Genomic DNA, 22225 nt, shown 5'->3' with positions numbered 1-22225 from the left:
ATGACTTAGGTGAAGATAGAGAAGAGAGGTGTATAAGATTTGCACATGACATAAGCCAGTATACTGGATGCATGCTTAGTGGCTAAGTCATGTCCAACTCTGTATGACCCTATGGACTACAGCCTGCCAGGCTCCTCTGTCCATGGGATTCTCCAGGTAGGAATACTGGAGTGGGTTGCCCTCCAGGGGATCTTCCCTAACACAGGAACCGAACCCGTATCTCTTATGTCTCCAGGGGATCGTCCCTAACACAGCGGATTCTTTACCACTGAGCCACCTAGTATATATGTATATCCGGGTGGGTGGGTGGGTGTGTGTGTGGGTGTGTATTCTGGTATACATTCCAAACAATATACTGAATAACAGAATCTAAGGTCAAAGATTCTTGAACTTGAATCTTTGAATACTGAGCTAAATGAAGTCCATGAATTCATTCAGTATTTGTTGAGCACTTACTGTTTGCAGGAAATCCTGATGCAAAAGGGAGCCAAGGCACTATCCATGCCCTCCAGGCACAAGCTCCTTGCCAGGAGAGATGAAGTACAAGCAAGGTTTATAATAGGATACAGGGAAGGACAAGCACCGTTTAAGTCCTAGTAGCTTGGCTGCAGTCCATGGGGTCGCTAAGAGTCGGACATGACTGAGCGACTTCACGTTCACTTTTCACTTTCACGCATTGGAGAAGGAAATGGCAACCCACTCCAGTGTTCTTGCCTGGAGAATCCCAGGGACGGGGGAGCCTGGTGGGCTGCCGTCTATGGGGTCGCACAGAGTCGGACACGATTGAAGCGACTTAGCAGCAGCAGCAGCGGCAGCTTTTATCTGTAGGGACATCTCTGGAGGTCCAGTGGCCAAGACTCTGTGCTTCCAGTTCAGGGGACCCTGGTTCAGTTCCTGGTCAGGAAACTACATCCCATATGTCACAACTAAGATTTCACATGCCCCAACTAAAGATTTTGCATGTGGTTGTTCAGTTGCTGGGTGGTGTCCGACTCTTTGAGACTCTTTGCTGTGGACTGCAGCATGCCAGACTTCCCTGTCCTTCACCATCTCCCGGAGCTTGCTCAAACTAATGTCCATCGAGTTGGTGATGCCATCCAACCATCTCCTTTGTCATCCCCTTCTTCTCCTCCTGCCTTCAATCTCTCCCAGCACCAAAGTCTTTTCCAGTGAGGTGTCTCTTCCCATCGGGTGGCCAAAGTATTAGAGCTTTAGCATCAGTCCTTCTTGTGAATATTCAGGGTTGATTTCCTTTTGGATTGACTGGTTCGATCTCCTTGATGTCCAAGATCCCTCCTGCATGCTGCAACTAAGACGTGGCACAGCCACATAAAAATAATTTTTTAAAAAACTCACATTTTTAGTAATAATATATAAGGAAGGGTCATTCCTGGCTAGATTGACCACGAAAAATACCTGAGGAAGTCACATTCAAAGTGGGCCTGAAGAATGAGGGCATCTGTGGGGAAAGAGAGAGTAAAATGATTAGTGATTGCCCAGGCTGGGGGCAGGAACTAGGTGGGTAATGACTAAAGGGTACAAGGGTTTTAGGTGGGAGGTGATACAAATAATCTAAATTTGATTGTGCTGTTGGTTACCCAGCTGTGAGTATACTGAAAACCATTGAACTGTAGGCAAATTGTGTGGCATGTGACTTATATCTGACTAAAGCTGTTAACAACAACATAAACTAAAAATAAAAGCCGGGGGAGGGGGGGAGATGATTAAGCAATGTTTGAATGTTTTCACCTCAGTCCAGAGCATTGAGGGAATCATACTCTAGTTGAAGCTCCTCAGTATTATGGCTTGGGCAAGGCTCTCTCCTTGTTTAATGAACTCACGAATTCCTTTCTATTTCATTCTTATAGCTGTCACCACAGAAATTCTAGTGTACACATGCTTTTTTTATCTGTAGAAGTTACAAAGTGTGTATAGTGGCATGGTGCGCCTGAACTTTTGTTTCAATCTTTGTTTCTTTGGCTACGCTCTTAGTTGTAGCACAAGAGATCTTTGACCTTGTGGCATCTGGAATCTAGTTCCCTGACCAGGGCTCGAACCTAGGCCTCTTGCACTATGAGCACGGAGTCTTTGCCACTGGACCACCAGGGAAGTCCCTCTGCACATGTATTTTTAATGAAGGTAAATGGTATCGTGTTGTATACATCATTCTGTTTCTTGCTTTTGCCACTCAATCTTGTGGTGGGTGATGTATTTTTAGGATCCATCCCTGTTGCTGTGTGTCTGTCTAGTTTGTGGCATCTGATTGCTGCTCCATTCTCCCTGGTGTATATCACCCAGGATACCTGCCAGAAGCCTTTCCTCATCACAGATAATACTGCAGTGAATATTCTCAGGTATATCCAGTTATGCTCCATGTGAACATTTATGGGGGTTATATTATATTCCCTGAAGCAGAGTTGCTGATGATAGGATTGTATATATACTTAATGTGTTTATACTGTCAGGTTACTCTTTAGCGTGGCTGTACTTGTCCATACTCTTTCTAGCAGGATGAGAATCCTATAGCCTCCTAGTCCACATAGGTGCATAGATTTTTTTAAAGAACACTTTTTATGGAGGTGTGTAACAGTGAAGAGCTTCCCTGGTAGCTCAGCTGGTAAAGAATCCACCTGCAATGCAGGAGACCCCAGTTCGATTCCTGGGCTGGGAAGATGCCCTGAAGAAGGGATAGGCTACGCACTGCAATAATGGGGTTTCCCTGGTGGTTCAGATGGTAAAGAATCGCCTGCAGTGTGGGAGACCTGGGTTCAATCCCTGGGTTGGGAAGATCCCCTGGAGGAGGGCATGACAACCCAATCCAATATTCTTGCCTGGAGAATCCCCATGAACAGAGGAGCCTGGTGGGCTACAGTCCATGGGGTTGCAAAGAGCTGGACACGACTAAGCACAGCACAACAGTGAAGAGATGCATAGGATTTTAATAACGGAGACAGGGAAGAAGGAAGGCTGTTCTAGGAAGAAGTGGAGTTCGCAGGAACCAAAAGGTTTTGTTATTTCATCGTAATCCTTTCTTGACCCCAGAGCTCCCTTCCATTACCTCCCATTTCCCTGTTTCCCAATTCGGCTCATCTCCGAAGAGTTGTTACTTGCTGTCTCCAAATCCTTTTTTCCCTTTTTTTTTTTTTCTCAAACCTACTTCTATTCTTTGCCTCTCACATTCCACAGAGGGCTGCCATCAAGGTCATCAGTGACCTCTGTGGCAGACCCCATCCTCACCCTACCTGCCCTGCCTGCAGCACCTGACCAGCGATTACTCCCTCTTTAAAACACTCTTTCCTGGACTTCCAGGGAACCTCTGGACTTTCCTTCTCTCTTCTGGCTGGTCCTCCTCAGTCTTTGCTACTGGTTCCTCCTCATCTCCCTGACCTCCTAACTGTCAACAGGTCCCAAAGCTCCATTATGGACACCTGTTCTCTGTCTACACTCACTCCCCTGCTCATCTTATCCAGTGTGTCAGATACCTTCTATTAACTGAGGACTCTCAAATGTTATCTCCAACCTGGACTTTGCTCTTGAAGCTCAGGCGGTATGTCCAGCTTCCTCTTTGGCATCTCTATTTGATATCTAATATAGCATCTCAAACTTAGCATATCTGAGACCTAAACACAGAACTTCCCCACCCCCTGTCCCCTGCCTCCAATTACTCTCACTGTCTTCCTCATCTCATTAAAGACAGTACATTCCCCGGATCAAAAACCTTGCCTCTTTTTTTTCACTCCACTTTGAATTCACTAGAAAATATTTTTGACTCTGTCTTTAAAAATATATGCAGCATCCAGCCTCTTCTGACCACCTTCCCAGCTGCTCCTCTGATGTAAGTCACCATAAGTGCCATCTCTCTCCTACTTCACTGCAGTAGCCTTCTATCTCCCTCCCTTCTAATCTCCCTCCTTCCTGTATATTCTTGGTATGAGATCCAGAGTGATTCTTCTAAAACAAAGCCTGACCGTATCACTCCTCTGCTCAAAACTTCTAGAACCAGACCTCTCAGCCTTGCTACCATTGACATCTGGGGCCAGGTAATTCTTCATTGCAAGAGCTGTCCTGTGTTTTATAGGATATTGATCAGTATCCCTGGCTCATGCCCACTAGGTCCCCCCCACACACACACGCCCAGTCATGACAACCAGAAATGCCTTCAGATGTTGCCAAATGTTTCCCGGAAGGCAAAACTGCCTTTGTTGAGAAGCACTGCCATAAAGTCAGATCACTTAGAATGATCTGGAGGATCCGACATGATCACCTGCTGTGTGGTCTCAGCTCATACTGTTCTCCCGTTATTTACTGAACTCTCACCATCCTGTCTTCCGACAGGAAACTGGGCTGTCTTGTGAGTAAGTGCTATTATTATTGGAAGTATTCAACAGGGGCAGGAATATGTAGGAAGCCTTCCTTCATTTGATAGAGTTGGCTGTGTGCCAAGCTGTGAGTTGAGCACACACAGTTGCCTAGTTCCCACAGAGCTCCCGTCCTGTGGGATTCCTGATGTGTGAGACGCAGGGCAGGGTCCAGAAAAGTGCCTTCCATCTGCATCCACTTGTGACCAGTGGCCCTTAAGAAAGGGTTAGTTTTTTTTTTTTTCTTGGTTAGGATACATAGATTTATTTCTTTGTTATATCAGCTGACAGGGCCTCTAAGCAATTCCCTGGTGGTTCAGTAGTAAAGAGTCTGCCTGCCAATGCAGGAGACTCAAGTTCGATCGCTGGGTCGGAAAGATCCCTGGAGAAGAAAATGGCAACCCTCTCCAGTATTCTTGCCTGGAGAATCCCATGGAAGGAGGGGCCTAGCGGGCTTCAGTCCATTGCGTCACAAAGAGTCAGACTTAGGAACTAAACAAGAACAATCTAGCACATGTCTAGTGCCCAGGTCTTGGTTCTGTAATACCATTCTTCAATGAAGGGTCTGTGACTCCTTAGATAAATGGCTAACTCTGGACAGGAGAAATATGAGATGAACCTGGAGTATCCTCTGGTGTTGTAAAGTGAGACGTGTTTAAAAACAGCAACCACACAACAATGGAGGCATATTGAAGGGACACAGGAGCCAGTTAAGAGCTCCCAGTGACCAAAGATGCTACAGTTTGAACAAAATTTAAGTATTACTGGTTTCTTTCCCAAAGCACAAAATGAATATTCATGAGCTCAAATGGTAGAAATTAATAAATGAAGAGACCAATTTCTTTCCATAGGATTTCAATTAACTGATGTAAACATTCCGCCCCTAAGAATACAACAACTCTACACTACTCTATATAAAATAGACAGCCAATAAGAACCCAATGTATAGCCCAAGGAACTTCACCCAGTACTCTGCAATGACCCAGATGGGGATAGAATCTAAGAAAGAGTAGATTTGTGCATGGGTATAACTGATTGACCTTGCTGCACAGCAGAAACCAGCACAACCCTGCATTCAACTGTACACCAACAAAAATTTAAAAAACAAAAACATAATTCCACTCTTCTTAAGTGTAGGCTATACACAGACACTTCATTCCAAAGAGTACAATAGTGGGGAAAGAGAGTAACTTTACAGTGCAAAGACCTGCAAATAAGACCTTGGCTCGGTGATCAAGGTTAACATCAACACTAGTAAGTCATGTTGAGAATATATATCCTTGATGTGGGGTGAAAGTGGCGCTGTCCTCTGTGGTCATCCTTTCAAAATCCCTTAAGGTTTTAAGATCCCAAATCCTACTTATGAGAGAGACTCAGTCAAATTCATTGAGAAACTTTCTATAAAATGCCTTACCCAAAACTGGAGGCCATCAAAAACAAGGAAAGTGAGAGAAGCCTAAGAAGACATGAGCACTCAAGGTAGTGTCCTCGGTGGGATCCAGATTGTTTCTCTTTGTGTGACTTCCTAGGCACTGAGCCACCTTTTTGTGTCCCTTTGGTGCCTGTAGAATTTATTGCCCTGGGGTTTTGTTTTCATTACTTGGTGGCACAATGGCTGTCAGACCTCTGAGGTCCCAGTGGAGGAAAGTTTCTCACTCAGATCAAGGCATCTAATAACTCTCTGCACAGACTATCTGCCACTAATCTCTTGTCTTCAGGAGGGTTAAGAATGCTTTACTTTCAAGTCCTGCAGCTGCATCTGCCCAGAGTCCACAGCTGGCCCCTCTGCACATGTCCCGAGAGAGGGTTCATTTGAATCGGGAGAGTGGTCTATGCCCATGGCTTACAGTCTTCTCGTTGTGGAGATCACACACGAGTTGACCCTGCCTTGCTGACTTCTTAGTGCGGAACTCAGGAAGCTGCCAGGCGTGTGACTTTATTGCTTTTAACTCAGGTATTGTAGTCAGTCCCTGAGCAGGAAGAGGGCATGCCTCTTCCAAACTCCTTTCCGCTTTTGCGTTCAGGTCGATGAGGACGAGGACGACGACGATGTGGGTGATCACGACGAAGACCACCCTGGGATGGAGGTGGTGCTGCACGAGGACAAGAAGTACTACCCCACCGCCGAGGAGGTGTACGGCCCCGAGGTGGAGACCATCGTTCAGGAGGAGGACACCCAGCCTCTCACAGGTCAGTGAGAGGCACCGCGTCATGAGAGGTGAAATCAGAATTGGAAAACCTCATTTGATAGCCAGAAGCAGCCTGAAAAAGTTCAGTGAATGAACGGACTCATTTTTCTTTCAGGTGCTATTCCTGGATTGAGATTGAGTTAACCCTGCTTTGATAGTCAATAAAACAGCTCGTTACTAAACAAATATGAGTTGCTTCTTTACCTAATATCTGTTTAGGTTCCCGAAGACTGTCTTTGAGTTCCCCCTCCAGTCTGTTCTGTTTTTCTTTTCCCATCCAAATAATGCCAGTTCCTTTAACCAGTCCTCTTAATGATTATATTCTACTTCCTTAATAATTTCCACTGATCTTCTGGAAACTGGTTGTATTTTATAAATTAAGGGGGAGTTCTGAGCTGCATTCACCTCATCTTGTCCTGTATCCAGCCCCTCTCCCCTCCTCCTGCAAAATGAAGTCCAAACACCTCAGTCCACAGTTCAGGATCCTTCACTGTTCGTGCTAAACAGCATTGCCAGAACTTTCACAACCTGAGTGGTCCTCGAGAATAATATAAATCGGTGTCCTGTATCATCCATTCCAAAAGCTGAGTCTCATGGAATAGGGCCTTTTATTTTTATGCTTTATGCCTACCTGTACATCACTCCTTTTTCTTTTTCTTCCTCCTAGAACCCATTATTAAGCCAGTGAAAACCAAGAAATTCACTCTGATGGAGCAGACATTACCTGTCACGGTGTACGAAATGGAGTAAGTTACAAGGTCCTGCGGCCTCTGTGCGAATATTGTGGGTTCGATTTCTCATGGAGGTTGGAGGTAGTTTAGTTGAAGTAGCCAGTGAGTTGGGGGCAAGCGGTAGTGAGAGCAGTGGCACCCATTTGTGCCTGAGTCACTTTACTGACTTCCCTCTGTGACCAGGTTCAGCTCTGTGGCTGGCTATCTGCTGCCAGATCCAATCTGACAGCTTCCAGCTCAATTTGGTAGGTAAAAGGGCATATCCATGAACTGTTTCTTATTTATTAATTAGTTTATTGTTTAAAAATTGAGGTACAGTGTTGTGTTAGCTTCAGTGTACAGCTCAGTGATTCAGATTCTTTTCCCTTGTATGTTATTACAAAATACTGAGTATAGTTCCCTGCGCTGTACAGTAAGTCCTTGTATATACTGGTGTTTATATGTTAATCCCAGGCTCCTCTAATTTATCACCCTCTTCCTGTTTGGTAACCATAAGTTAGTTTTCTATGTCTGTGAGCCTATTTCTGTTTTGTAGATAAGTTCTTTTTTTTTTTTTTTTTTAATTCTACATACAAGTGATATCATATGATATTTGTCTTTCTCTGTCTGGCTTACTTCACTTAGTATAATAATCTCTAGGTCCATCCATGATGCTGCACCAGTGAATTATTGTGAAAGCAAAAATCGCTTCCTACAGTTTGCCAAAATTTTCCGTCATCTTATATGGTTGCTGAGATATTCAGGCTCCATCTTAACTTTCTTCGTGGTTCTCCTACAGATCTCAGCTGTTTTCTCTTCTTCCAAACCTTTAGATTGGTATTGGAAGCCTACCTCTGAGACAGACTGGGTATTATAATTATCATTGTTAGGGCCACCAGAGCCTATTTTGACTTGGTAAGGTTGTTAAGTGTTTTGGAAACATAACAACTCTTTATTTTGAAAAGGAGGCACAAGTAGGTATATGTGTGTAGAATAATTTAGACTATTCATACTGCAAACTGAGAAGATTTTCATTGATAAAATGGCACTTACAAGGTCCTCGTATTGAGACACTTGTGAACCATTATTAGATAATGAAGCTTTTTTTTCTTTTTTTCAAAACAAAACAAAACATGTTGACATCTTGTCCGGAGGAGTGAGGCCCCTTCTGAAACAGTCAGTTCACCTGCCATTGTTCATACTTTTTTTTTTTCCACTTATTTTATTTCTGGCTGTGCTGGGTCTTTGTTGCTGCCTGTGAGCTACCTGCTAGCAGACCTAGACTGACAGCTTTCAGTTTTTTCTCCAGTTGGTCTGACAGTTATCCCTGGCCAAAAATACCTAACACACCTCTGTGCCACTCGCCCGTTTGAAAACTTGCCAAAGCTCCCTTTTCTCTTTCCCTTTGTCCTTACAGTTTCTTGGCAGATCTGATGGATAACTCGGAGCTCATCAGAAATGTGACTCTCTGTGGCCATCTGCACCATGGCAAGGTAAGTGAGCTTTTGGCTACTTGGAACAGGGTTGCTGTTCATTTCTGCTCATTTTTTTTTAGCCCTCGGAGTCACCTGTTGGGGTCTGAAGCCTGAAGGCTGGACCTCCTGACTCTGGGGGCCTCCATGCCTATTGTGAAACTGAGCTGTGAAATTCCAGCTTTTTCTGAGCAGCAGATGGAAAACTAAGCCACTGGCATGCCTGAGCCTCGTGTCTACATCTGGACAGCAGAGGGGAAGTTGAGCCTTACTTTGATTTTGATTTTATAAGTTTTTATTTCCTGGGGGATGCTTGTCTAAGAAAGGTTTCATCTTTCATTTGAAAATAATCCTGTGGCTTTATTGTTGATCCTTCGCTGTGCCATAATCCTCCCTGCTCTCCTCTTCCTCTCTTTATTCCTAAACTATAGGGTGTACTGGGGGAAGGGTAGAATAGATTTTCCCTGGTGGGTGGTAGAGCATAACTTTCTCTTCTCTTTCAGACATGTTTTGTAGATTGTTTAATAGAGCAGACTCACCCGGAAATCAGAAAGCGCTATGACCAAGATGTAAGTGGAAATCCTGTTCAGGGTTTAGGATGAACCATTCAGAATATACAGGGGTGGGTGTCTCTCTCCTTCCCCTTCCTTCCACCTTGCCACTCTCATTATAAATAATGATGCCTTAGGATTGTGTGCCTTATAATGTGCTGCTTTATAATTGTAATTTCTATGAATAGCCCTTAAAATGATTTCAGCTTTCTCAGGAACAGAGAGAATGTTAACCTGCAGTATTTTGGGGTGATCTGTTCTTCACTTGGGATCGCTCCTCTGTTCTGATATATCCTGACTTTTGTGGCCTATTCTTTCCTGTCATAGTATTAATAGCCTACTCTATAAATATAATACAATTGGACCTTGTTGCTTTCATGATAAATTCAAATGCCTGTGAATAAGGCCAAGTGTGGCTGCAAGTCTCAGTGCAATAAATGTTCAGTCTCCGCCAGATTGACTGTTTTGACGTGCAGGGTCCACGAAGGCCAGCTATGTCTCCATGTATCACTGCGAAGAATTCAGTGCATTTGATATAATTTAGCTCTGCAGCCATGCCTGGTCTTTAGTGACTTTCCCCACTCCCCAAGAAAACACACATCCAGGAAGGAGCATTTTCTCTCTGGCAGGGCGCCAGTCTCATTGTCTAAAATGTCTGTAGGGACACCCTGTTGTCTTCCATCTCTTCTCCTGAGGGAGAGACTCTGGAGCCAGGGAGGTGGTGAGGGAAAGTGATTGATGGTTTGTGTGGGAGAGGAGTCTGAATTCAGATGGTAACCACAGTTCTTTATTATTTTTATTTTTAGCTGTGCTACACTGACATCCTCTTCACAGAACAAGAGGTAAGTGTGCCTTTGGAAATCTGATTGTTGTTCACAGCAGTAGTAGTTCTGTAGGGAGTGTAGAGGAGCCTTTATGATAACGGTTTGGTCCATACCACTGCCCCCTCTCTCACTCCCATCCCTCACCTCTTTATCTCCCTGCTTCTCCTAGTCATCCCAAGGTCAGTAACTTGAAAGAGAGCTGGGTAGGCAAACTGTCCGGTACAAGGGGGAGCTTCGTATGCTTGGCTGGATATAATTTAGCTTAATAGGGCAAGTGCCAGGAGGTGTTGAGAACATTTATGCTGTAAGTTTTATAGAAGCTAAACAGGATGTTTCAAATGACATCATCCTTAAAAATCTGCTATAAGATGACTCCGTCCATATGTTGATCTCTGGGAGTAGCTTCTCTTGGTGAATGAGTTCGTCTGTCTTTGTGCTTTTCTTTCTGATTAAAGGAGTGAGTATACATCTTGGTCTTTGCCATTCCACCTGGTTGGGCTTTCTTTGCACCTGGATCTTTGTCCCTCCCCTCCAACCCCTTTTGTTTCCCTGTCTCTCTTATTTCTATCTCTGTTAAATGACCACATGGAAAGCCCACCGAGTATAAGTATGATTAGCCAAAGGAGCTTTAAACAGTCCTGGCATATGTTAAACACTCAACAGATATTAGCTGTTGTTTTTATGTATATGAATATATTTATATATTTGTGTGACTGAAATTGTTTTAGTACTTTCTGTTACAGCTTTTATTATATATATATTATATACATAGATGGTTTGGTTTAGTCACTCAGTTGTGTCCAACTCTTTGCGACCCTACGGACGGTAGCCCGCCAGCCCCTTCTGTCCATGGGATTTTCCAGGCAAGAATACTGGAGTGGGTTACTATTTCCTTTTCTCATATATGTATATATTTAAAAACCTAAAATACCCCAGATTGTTTCTTTTCACTTATATGGTGCTTAATTATTTTTGTTTACACTGTATGAGGAGGGTAAGATTTTAGGCCTCTAGATTCTCTCCTAAAGTTTAATACTGCTTTGCTGGACTTCCCTGGTGGCTCAGACAATAAAGAATCTGCCTACAATGCAGAAGACCCTGAGTCAGGAAGATCCCCTGGAGAAGGGAATGGCTGCTTACTCCAGTATTCTTGCCTGGAGAATCCCATGGACAGAGGAGCCTGGTGGGCTATAGTCTATGGAGTGGCAGTCAGAAACAACTGAGCGACTAATGCCGGGGTCCAGCCCTGGTGGATCCAGGGAAATTTGAAGGGGAGACGGATAGGCGAGAAAAACTTATTTATTTAGAGATATAAGGTTAGATTAGGAAGAAATAGTGTAGTAGGGAATTTAGGTGGAGAAAAGAGGCTGAATAACTTAGTTTATGTGGAAAGCCAATCAAGTTCCAGACAAGGAACTTGCACTGTCTACGTTAGGCCACCGGCGTCCGTTTGAATATCGAGAGTGCCCTGCCTTGGGCTCTCTCTCTTATGGATCTTAGAAGCCGAGACAAGTAAGTAAACATGGTGAGCCTCCACGCCCCAGATGGGAATTCAGCTGAAAAAGGGAGAAAAGAACGACATGCCCAGCATCGGTGCAAGACTCCAAAAACTATTTTTCAAAATCAGCTTATGTACCCCAAGTTGTACTTAATGGAATATGCAGAGTTATGCAGGGGCAGCAGTCCTGACCCTCACTGAGACAAGGCTTTCTTTTTGCATACCCTCCCGTATACAAAAGGTCTCAGGTGGTTTACATTATCTTCTGGCCAAGAGGCTTGTTAACATTTTTATGGCTCTCTTCCTGGATAATTGTCTATCAACCAGAAAACTCCTTTTCCCTAGAAGTGTTTTTTCTTTACTCTGCATCACCCTCAAAGTACTAAATAAAGTTACATTCCTGTAGAACAAAGGTGCAGTGGGTTATAACAAAGAAAGTACTTAACTCAAAGATCTAATGTTGCTAATACCAGGTCTACTACCTGTTTTTCTATATACCAACTATATCTAAAAATAAAAGATATAAAAATTTGGCAGCAAGTATTGGCTCAACAAATGGAACCTTTAATCAGTCCTATTCTAATGATTTTGATTCCTCGGAAGCCCCTACATTCCTAGGATGTTTTAAGCTTCCTGTGCCTCCCCCGGTCAGGAGGCCTCAAACAATCTCATGCGCAGCTGTACGAGTCCTGCAGGCAGGCTAAAAAGCCATCAGAGGGATTTTTGAATTGAAACACCCTTTCAAATGCAGAAGACTGAAGCCTTGAGATGACTTTTTCCAGAGTGTGTCAGGAGAGTGGAAAAGTACAGTACAATAAGGCGGGCATATTCTTATTTTTTTGGGGTACATGCTCAGGAAATACCAGGGGGAAAACCTGAGATCTGACTCGACCTTGCACGTGAGATCTCTGCCACATGACCTTGTCACGGGTGGGGTTCCTCACGCTGGCTCCCAGCAGACTAACACTTATTTACTGCTTTGCTAGCTTGTTCATTTATTTTTAGCTTTTTGTATTTGAACCAACTCCTCCCCGCCCGCTGCCTCTCCTCCAAAGCTGTGTAACACCCAGGTAGTTCATCTTCAAGGTCATTCTCGTTAGAGGCCTAGTTAAAAATCATACCCTTTGCAAGGAGAGACATCAGGATAATTTACTAGCAACTGGAAAGACCCAGGAGCATCATGAAGCCCTCTGGCATAGGAAGAGGCCTTGATCACTCTTGCCCTCTTTCTCTGTGCCTTTCAGAGGGGTGTTGGCATCAAAAGTACTCCTGTGACAGTGGTCTTGCCAGATACCAAGGGGAAATCCTACCTCTTCAACATCATGGACACTCCAGGTAGGATATCCCTGACCTTTTACCTTCAGAACCTTGCCCAGCTTGTTTCTCATGGTCCCACACTTTCCAGAACAGAGTGTTGCATCTTTGTTTTCACATTTCCTCGCCTTTGTTGAGATAATTTTCTTTTTTTAACTGTCTCTTTTGCATCTAATGAGTTAATTAGCAAGCGCTCTGCTCTAGACCTTTTGTTTTGTTCCTCTGTTGACTCTGCTTTACAAGATTTAAATTTGGGGGACTCTTATAGTCATGTATTCATTGGGGCAGCAAAACTGAGTCACACATGGTCCTGGGCTCAGGCCGTCTCAGTCTTTCAGTCTTTTGAAAGAGACTGGGGGAGCACACACCAATGGCTGGGCGACTTGCAGGTTACCATACGTTGCCCTGTGGTTGACTTTCTCTTTGGAAAGGCCCAGCTCAGGGTTTTCCTGTTTGGTTTTTGTTTTTTAATTTTTGTCCACAGCATGTAGGACCTTAGTTCCCCTACCAGGGATTGAACCCACACTCTCTGCATTAGAAGGTAGAGTCTTAACCACTGGACCACCAGGGAAGTCCAAGGCTTTTCCTTTTTTAAATAGGAAAATTTGGGTTTTGACAGATTGGCCTTCTTTGCCCCATCAGATGCCCGTTGCCCTCATACCTCTCAGCCTCTGACTCCCAGCCTGCACCCAGCAGCCTGCTCCTGTGCTGCAGGCCCTCCTTTGCCCTTTTTCCTGCCTCCAAATTGTCTTCTGTCTCACAGAACTCTACTCACTGCTGAGACTGGTTTAGTCTGAGTATGAATGCCTTATGCCCTCCTTGGTGAAACACTTCTTTTGTGTTTGAGGGTCTCCTGGATAAAAACTTAATCCAAGCTTTTAGTGACTCTCATGTGGAATTTTATACCCTGCAGGGAGCTGTGGGGAGAAGGGAAAGAGAATATTCGTGGGTTTGTGTGCTTTGAAACCCCACCCCGCCGCCAACCATGTACAAGTTAATTGTGCCTCATCCTGCTACCATACAAATTGTGACTGACTTGGTATTTGTTTTCCAGGACACGTGAATTTTTCTGATGAGGTCACAGCGGGCTTGCGCATCTCAGATGGAGTGGTCCTTTTCATCGATGCTGCTGAGGGCGTGAGTCCACCTCTGTTCTCTTAGACCCCTCCTCCCTGTTACGTTTGCCCCGCATGATGCCCAGAGCTCTGAGTGAGCTGGGAGCTAGAGAACGTGAGAGTCTGTGGGATTAAGGTTCACGTTTGCTGTAAAAATGAAGGCAGCAAATGAAAGTCAAAATTAGTTCTCATGAGACCCTCACTCCCTACCCAGTGAGGCACAAAATGATCACAGAAATGCAAAGGTAAATAAAAGAGAGGGAGGAGAGTTTGAAATGTTAAGAGTTCGTCTAAGCTAAAGAGTTTGAAGTTAAAAGATCCAGGGTGTCTTTTATATTTCTAAATAGAAAGATTCGGTCATTTGACTTAACCTCATTCACTTTGTCATCAGTGAGATAGCCAGCAGAGGGAGCCAGAGTTGCCCTTTTTTAAAATTGACTTCGTTTTGGAATAATTTCAAACTTGCTGAAAAGTTGCAGTAACACAGAGCAACTTGCCCTCATTTGTAATTCTCTCTGTACATGTACGTTTGCACTCACATGTGTATGTGTTTCCCCCTCGTACCGTATGAAAAGGAAATATTTCAGAATATATTTCCTAAGAACAAGGACATCACTTATGTAATCATAATAGGCTTAACAAAATCAGGGAACTTAACATTGATACAATTGTTGTACAGAAATTTTCCTGTAGACCTTAGTCAGTCCCAATAAATGTCCTTTATAGAATTTTTTTTCCTAATCCGGGATGATGCATAACATTTAATTTTCATGTGTCTTTAATAGGAATGGTTCTTTTAGCTTTCTTGGTCTTTATGACATTGGCATTTTTGGAGAATATAGGCCATTGATTTTGTCAGTTGTCTTTCAGAGTATGTTCATGGCTACTGGGGTACATTACTTCTAAAATTTCTCACTGAACACAGATAATGTACACCCATACATAACTGTTTCTATACATACATATTAAAAAACATTAATGTAGTAAAAAAGGAAAAAAAATCAATGTATCTTAATACCCACAATTCTTTTTTGTTTGTTTCGTTTGAACCTCGAGGCTTGTAGGATCTTAGTTCTTAATTCCCGGACCAATGACTGAACCTGGGCCCACTAAGTGAAAGCACCAAGTCCCAACCACTGAACCGTCAGGGAATTTCCCTGATACCCACAATTCTATTTCCGCACCACAGCTTCCTGAGCCTTTCTCGGTTCCTTCTCTGGCACTGAGAAACTTGGCTCCCCCAAATCATCAGTGTATTTATTCATTTCTCAACCCTACCAGGTCACCTCTTAAAATTTCCGACTCTGCTGTTGAATAAGATACCCTCTGCTTCCCCCTCATAATCTGTTTCCTCTCTTCCACATCCTTCATATTTTATTTATTTATTTTTCATATTTTAAACTAGAACTTTCTTTGACTTTGTGCGGCATGTTCTGCCCTCTTTGCACTCATCCCCAGCTTCTGTGTCTCAGGTGATGCTGAACACAGAGCGGCTGATCAAGCACGCGGTGCAGGAGAGGCTGGCAGTCACCGTGTGCATCAACAAGATTGACCGGCTGATCCTGGAGCTGAAGCTGCCGCCCACGGATGCTTACTATAAGCTGCGTCACATTGTCGATGAGGTCAACGGGTTAATAAGGTAGAGGAGCCCCCGAAGTAAACCTCCTGTCCCCGGCACTCTGGTTTTTATAAATCTTAACCTTGAACACCTCTGGGGGCAACTCTGAGCTCTTGGCATGCATTGATGAGCTTGTTGGACACAGCTGGAGGAACATTCTGTGACTCTGCAGGGACTGACTCCCTAGCCTTGGCCTCGTTAACTCTGCTCCTTAACCAGATAGGTAACTGGCTGCAGATCCTCAGTTTATTACTGCAGTCAGTTCCCTGAGCTCTAGAGTCAGTCTCATCTTCACCAGCCAACCATGTAAAGTTGGAAAGATTCCTTAACCTCTTAGAGCCTCAGTTTCTGCTTCTATAAAAAAAGAATAGTAGTATTTGCCTAATGAGATGTTATAAGAAATTAAGTAGATAGCCGACATAACATACTTAGCACAGTGCTCAGTGATAATAGCTTATGGGTGAATAATGTCAGCTGCTGTTATCTTATTAGCACAGACTCAGTAAGAGAAGGAACTCTTGGTTTTTGTTTCTTACGGAGCTGCTTTTCAACAAGATGGATTTGAGGTTTAGGTTAATAAGTATGAATGATGGTTGGGAGACCTTGGAATCATGGTGGCTTTGAAGAATAGGTTAAATATTTCTTAAGGACAGTTTAACCTATAGCGGAAAGATGTACGGATAACTTCTTGAGGCCCCCTGCAGGGCTTGGGAGGAGCCTGTCCAGCTGAGAAAACTCCTCTCCACCTGAGGATCCAGGATAGACCCCTTGTGGCCCGGGACAAGTTCACCTTTAGGAACACCCCCAGTGTGCAGTGCTGGTTCTCAACAGGGATATCTTCTCCCTGACACTGGAGAGGCTAAGAATGACCGGAGCCCAGTGTTACAGCCAGATCCAAAAGATGAAATGATCCACTTCTCTGAAGACAGGGCAGGGGTTGTGTAGGGCTCAATCGTGATCTACTAGAATAGGAAGTTAGGAAGTCAAGAAGTCACATCTCAAGCGCCAAACAAGAAATATCACCATAAATATATTGTTTAGAAATATGGAGGTAAATGCTCTAGAAGCAGCTTTTAAAGAAGCTGAAAACACTTGCCTTTGGGGAGCATAACTTGGGAGTGTGGTAGGGGAGTGCTCTGTAGAAGCCTGTACTTGTATTTCTAGATTAAGAAATTCCATAAAGCAGTGTGTCAGGAAGGCTTGGGTTGATTCCTATGTGCTCTGGTTTTCTTATAAATGCTAGTGAACTTGGGGGTACTGTGGCTTCTGTATGACTTTTAAGACTAAATGTTTTAACGTGAGTTTGTAAAGCAAAGCCAGACAAGACCATATGAGAATGGGGAACAAAGTTGCTTTTTTTTCATTCATTCATTCATTTACTTATACTGGTATTTCTGTTTGTGAAATTGAGATTTCTCGAATGTACTCCTGTTTTATCAAAGTAGTTTCATTTCCTGTGTTCTGAGGTGTTTGTCCTCCAAGTTTCTCTTTGTCTGGTGCAGTTAACTTCTCAGGATCATGCAGTGTGTTTCCAGCTCTGGAAAATCATCTTGTTACTGGGAGTTAGGGAACAGCTCCATCATGTCACTTTCTTGGAGCTGGCTGTTGGCGAAGCTGTGTGTGTTATGCAAACCCTTTCTGTGTGCAGCCGCTGGAGAAAGGCTATGATACCGAGTCCTGCCCTTCACCCTTCGCCTCGGGCCCACATGCAGCCCAGCCCAGCCACATACTCAGGGTCATCTCTCTTCCAGCATGTACTCCACGGACGAGAACCTGATCCTTTCCCCGCTCCTGGGCAACGTCTGCTTCTCCAGCTCCCAGTACAGCATCTGCTTCACGCTGGGCTCCTTTGCCAAGATCTATGCTGACACCTTCGGTAAGCTCTGGCTGGCAGTCTGTCTCACCAGCTTCCCCAGAGTCCTGTGTGCGTTTCCTGCTGAACAGTTCAGAAATGGGCCGCACGCCAGCGTCTCTGCCAGAGAGAGCACTGTATCAACTGTTACCAAGTCACATTTGGGGCTCTTTTTGGCCCTGAGACTCTTCTAATCAGGCTCTGCTGCTGCTGCTAAGTCACTTCAGTCTTGTCCGACTCTGTGTGACCCCATAGATGGCAGCCCACCAGGCTCCCCCATCCTGGGATTCTCCAGGCAAGAACAATGGAGTAGGGTGTCGTTTCCTTCTCCAATGCATGAAAGTGAAAAGTGAAAGTGAAGTCACTCAGTCGTGTCCGACCCTCAGTGACCCCGTGGACTGCAGCCTTTTAGGCTTCTCTGTCCATGGGATTTTCCAGGCAGGAGTACTGGAGTGGGTTGCCATTGCCTTCTCCCTAATCAGGCTCAGTGGTCTCCAAACAGTAGAAGGATGAAAGTGCCTGGGAAGAAATGGGTGAAGAGGGGTCTCATACCAGGAACAAGAATCTCAAGTGAGACAGGTTTTGTCAGAAAGGAATTATCCATGCTCCCAAAGCCTTGCAGGCCTTTTCCTCAAAGATGGAATCTCTCTCACCAGTGGTGCTTCAAGCTGTCTTTCCAACCGTATCCAGACACATAAGGGGCTTCCTTGGTGACTGAGTAAAGAATATGCCGGCGATGCAGGAGACCCGAGTTCAGTCCCTAGGTCGGGAAGATTCCCCTGGAGATGGAAATGGCAACCCACTCCAGTATTCTTGCCTGGGAAATCCTGTGGACAAAGAAGCCAGGTGGGCTACAGTCCTTGGGGTTGCAGGAGTCAGACATGACTTAGCGACTGAGCCACCAGCACCACCAGGCACATAGATGTTTCATAGGCCTACTTGAGAGCTCAGGTTGGATTCACAGCCCACTGGGACACGCAGCAGAATGATTTTATATGTAGGTCCCTGGCCGTAGCACCCGAGCCCTGGGACCAACTTCCCAGCTCTCAAGACAGTCCCACATGCTCTACCTCTGTGCCTCCTGGGGCGCCAGTGTTTGTTTGCAGCAGTCAGTGGTCCTGCCTCACTTTCAGTATAGAATTGTTTGCTCTGGTGGAAGTAATGGGCCAATTGAAACTTGGTCTTTTTTTTAAACATGTATATATTTACTGCATCCTTATTTGGAAAAGTGAAGAATAAAGTAAAATCTAGTCAAGGAAACAAAATTCACCCATAACCTCATTACCATAACTACTGCAAGCATTTAGATACAGTTCCTTCTTTCTCTGTTCAGTGTTTTATAGCAGTGAGATCTTATTTCATATATAATATAATTATATAAGATAAATATTTCATAGTATTAGATCATAAGAATTTTTCTGTTAAAGCTTATCTGTAAATACTATTTTGGGACTTCCTCGGAAGTCTAGTGGTTAATACTCCACACTCCCAGTGCAGGGGATGGGGATTTGATCTCTGGTTGGGGAACCAATATCCCACATGCTGCACGGCACGTCCAGAAAAAAGATTTTCTATAACTGCCCATTGGTCCACTGTATGGATGTATACTTTCTCATCATTAGGCATATATTTTGGTTGTCTCCAGATGGTTCTTCCTAAAAAAATGGTTAGATGGACAATAAATGAAGATCATCTGAACGGGGTTCCAGTTTATGTTTCTGAATGTTCTTTGAATCAGCATATGAAGCAAAATCCAAGACTGTTTATGTAATTATATTACATTGATGTTTCAGTTTCTGACTGAAAATGGCCCTGAGCCTCAGGCGAGATTTATTACTCATCCTTTGAACCCAGTGTTTATGCAGACACCAGCTCTGGGCCCCAAGATCATTCTGAGACGCCATGTATGAACTTGTGGAATGTCAGCCCTGGAAGGAGTCAGGTCATCGAGCCCTGCCCCATCATTTCCCACGTGGGAAAGCTATGCCCAGGGACACAGAACTTACTGGTGGGCTCGGAGCTAGAATCCACCTGGTGCTTTTTCTATCACACCGTCCTGCCAGAATTGAAACCATGTCCTCCCGCCAGGATTACAAGGCGTGGTGAATGATCTCTGACCTCAGGGAACTTCTCCAGTGGGTAGACAGAACTCCACAGTGATGAACGACAGGAAGGTGGTGTGGGCAGAATGCTGGTGGCTGCTGCGGGCGGGTGGGGCTGAGGGAATTCAGCTCCAAAGGCCCAGGGGTCTGAGAAGGCTAAAGGAGAGGGGGATTGGACGGTAGAGAGTTAAGGAGCCAGGGCTTCCGGACTCCCTGGGCTGGAAGAGGAGGTGAGGATGCAGGAGCAGCTGTTCGGGAACAGGGGATTCTTCATCAAGGAGAGGCATTCAAGCAGGCCTGGCAGCTTGGGTTGGGAGCACATGGAGGGAGTTTGGAATGCGGGGTTAAGGAGTTTAGACTTTATCCTGTAGGGAATTAGGAGCTAATAAAGATTGGGGTGGGGCTTCTTCAGTGGCTCAGAGGGTAAAGCGCCTGCCTGCAATGCCGGAGACCTGGGTTTGATCCCTGGGTCGGGAAGTTCCCCTGGAGAAGGAAATGGCAACCCACTCTAGTATCCTTGCCTGGAGAATCCCATGGATGGAAGAGCCTGGTGGGCTACAGTCCATGGGGTCGCAAAGAGTCAGACACAACTGAACGAGCTCACTTCACTTCACTTCTTCAAAGATTGGGGTGGATTGGTGTGTGCAGGGCTGGCCTATCTTTGGCCAGAGAGGAAAGGGACATTTCTTTACTCATTTTCACCAGTATCAGATAGAGGGGTGGGAATATTGGCTTGATGTTGACTGTGAGATTGAGGGTGGGGAGTGGGGGTCGATTAGAGAGATATTTGCACATTCTTTGTGTCAGTGTTTATTTAACTTCTGTCACACACTGGGCCTGGTTCTTTGCCTACACAGCTCAGTCTAGTGATTATAGTATAGTGTGTGTTAAGTGCAGGAGTAGGAGGCGTGTAAAAGACACAGTGGTTCACGGGAGAGGGAGAGTTTCAGTAACTAATAACGTGGGAAAGAAAGGAAAATACGGTGCACGAGCCCTGGACTTAGATCTTGAATTTTAAAAGCCATAGTAGCATTCTTATTCTTGCTCTTGCTTCTCTTCCTGGGCTTCCCTGCTGGCTCAGACGGTAAAGAATCTGCCTGCAATGCAGGAGACCTGGGTCCATCCCCAGGTTGGGAGGATCCCCTGGAGGAGGGCATGGCAACCCACTCCGGTATTCTTGCCTGGAGAATTCCCATGAGGAGCCTGGCAGGGCTATAGTGCATGGGGTTGCAGAGTCGGTCACAACTGAGCGACTAAACACACCTAAAGATTCAGTTAGGTATGGATATAGAGGGATAAACCGTATATTTCCTGTTAATTTTTTGAGGTCTTGTGGGATAAACAAGTCCAATAAAATTTCCTTTAAAAAAAACATAAAAGCCACAATGGCTTGCTTCAGTCTGGTGAGGATTAGCAGTTGCAGTCAAACTAAAAATTAAATCAAACTGAAAAAATGACACAAGGGTGGGCCTTGGTGTCTTCTCTCCAGAGTGCCGGGTTCTAGAGTGTGGAGGGCTAGTTGGAGCTTCGGCGTGGTGCTGCTGCTCCGCCCACACCGGCAGCGGAGTGGACCTTCCCTGGATCAGGAAGGAATGAAGGAATTTTAAGCATCACTGCAGAAGGGACAGGTTTAGGTGCAAACAGAGGATAGAATTTAGGCAGTTGAGCCTGTTCCATTAGAGGAAAGAATATAAACTGTACCTTTGTCCGTAGCTCAGTCGTAAGCATCCTGGAGAGGGAGCTACCTGGGCGTTCATTTGGCTGCAGCATCACCTGGGCAGCTGCGGGCCAGTCGTGTCCCTCGTGCTTCAGTATCTTTACCTCCCTGCCTGGACAAAGGTGAATGTCGGGACCTTGCAGAGGAAGGTGCTAGAATTCCTCAGCTGGAAACCACTGGTGGCACATTCAACAGAATTCAAACAGTACTTTGCTAGGTAGATCATCATCGTATGGCTTTTCTTACAGGTGACATTAACTACCAGGAGTTTGCGAAAAGACTCTGGGGTGACATCTACTTCAACCCTAAGACGTAAGTAGACCGTGGGAAGTGGACACTCTGGAGGCATGATCCATCCTCCCAGTAAGTGAGAACAGAGAACGAGTTCTGGCCGTGAGAACCTGCTTCTTGATTAAACCTGAGCTACCATCTTGCCTCCTCTAAGTGAGCCGGCTTTGTGTGCTCCAACAGGGTTTGAGGCATTTCCCTTGAGGTCCCCACAGCTCAGACCAGATGTGCAAGAGGGTCGTGACCCACGCCCTCTCAGGTGTCCCTATTTGGAAGTTTGATGACCACACACATTCTTTCCTTTCAGCTTGGCTTTGCTCAGGTGCAGAACTTAGGAAGTGCACCCTTGGGGTTGGTGACACTGCCTTCTCCCTCCTGGATCTCCCGTAACTCTTGATCTCTTTAGGCGGAAGTTCACCAAAAAGGCCCCAACCAGCAGCTCCCAGAGGAGTTTTGTGGAGTTTATCTTGGAGCCCCTCTATAAGATCCTCGCCCAGGTGAGTATGTCAGGTCCCCTGGCTCAGGTCTGCCCTTCTAAGCACAAGGTGGAAAAGCTGGTGAACGTGGACTTCTCCCTGGCCCTGAGCCTGCTTAGTTTTGTATTACTCAATGTGAGG

General features: G+C 45.0%; 1 protein-coding gene across 1 annotated transcript in view; it reads left to right on the top strand.

The window, feature by feature from the left end:
- Positions 1 to 22225, top strand: part of EFTUD2 (elongation factor Tu GTP binding domain containing 2) — a 38841-nt gene that overhangs the window by 5198 nt on the left and 11418 nt on the right. Inside the window, exons 3-13 of the mRNA XM_005693941.3 lie at positions 6383 to 6548; positions 7215 to 7293; positions 8675 to 8750; positions 9233 to 9298; positions 10087 to 10122; positions 12847 to 12937; positions 13971 to 14053; positions 15504 to 15670; positions 17401 to 17525; positions 21569 to 21632; positions 22015 to 22105. Of these exons, the coding sequence (XP_005693998.1) occupies positions 6383 to 6548; positions 7215 to 7293; positions 8675 to 8750; positions 9233 to 9298; positions 10087 to 10122; positions 12847 to 12937; positions 13971 to 14053; positions 15504 to 15670; positions 17401 to 17525; positions 21569 to 21632; positions 22015 to 22105 (1044 nt within the window). The remainder of the gene's footprint in view (positions 1 to 6382; positions 6549 to 7214; positions 7294 to 8674; positions 8751 to 9232; positions 9299 to 10086; positions 10123 to 12846; positions 12938 to 13970; positions 14054 to 15503; positions 15671 to 17400; positions 17526 to 21568; positions 21633 to 22014; positions 22106 to 22225) is intronic.

Source organism: Capra hircus, chromosome 19, assembly GCF_001704415.2.
Source record: "Capra hircus breed San Clemente chromosome 19, ASM170441v1, whole genome shotgun sequence".
Taxonomy (NCBI): domain Eukaryota; kingdom Metazoa; phylum Chordata; class Mammalia; order Artiodactyla; family Bovidae; genus Capra; species Capra hircus.
Note: the sequence above shows the minus strand (reverse complement) of the source record. Positions and strands in the feature narration are given on the sequence as shown.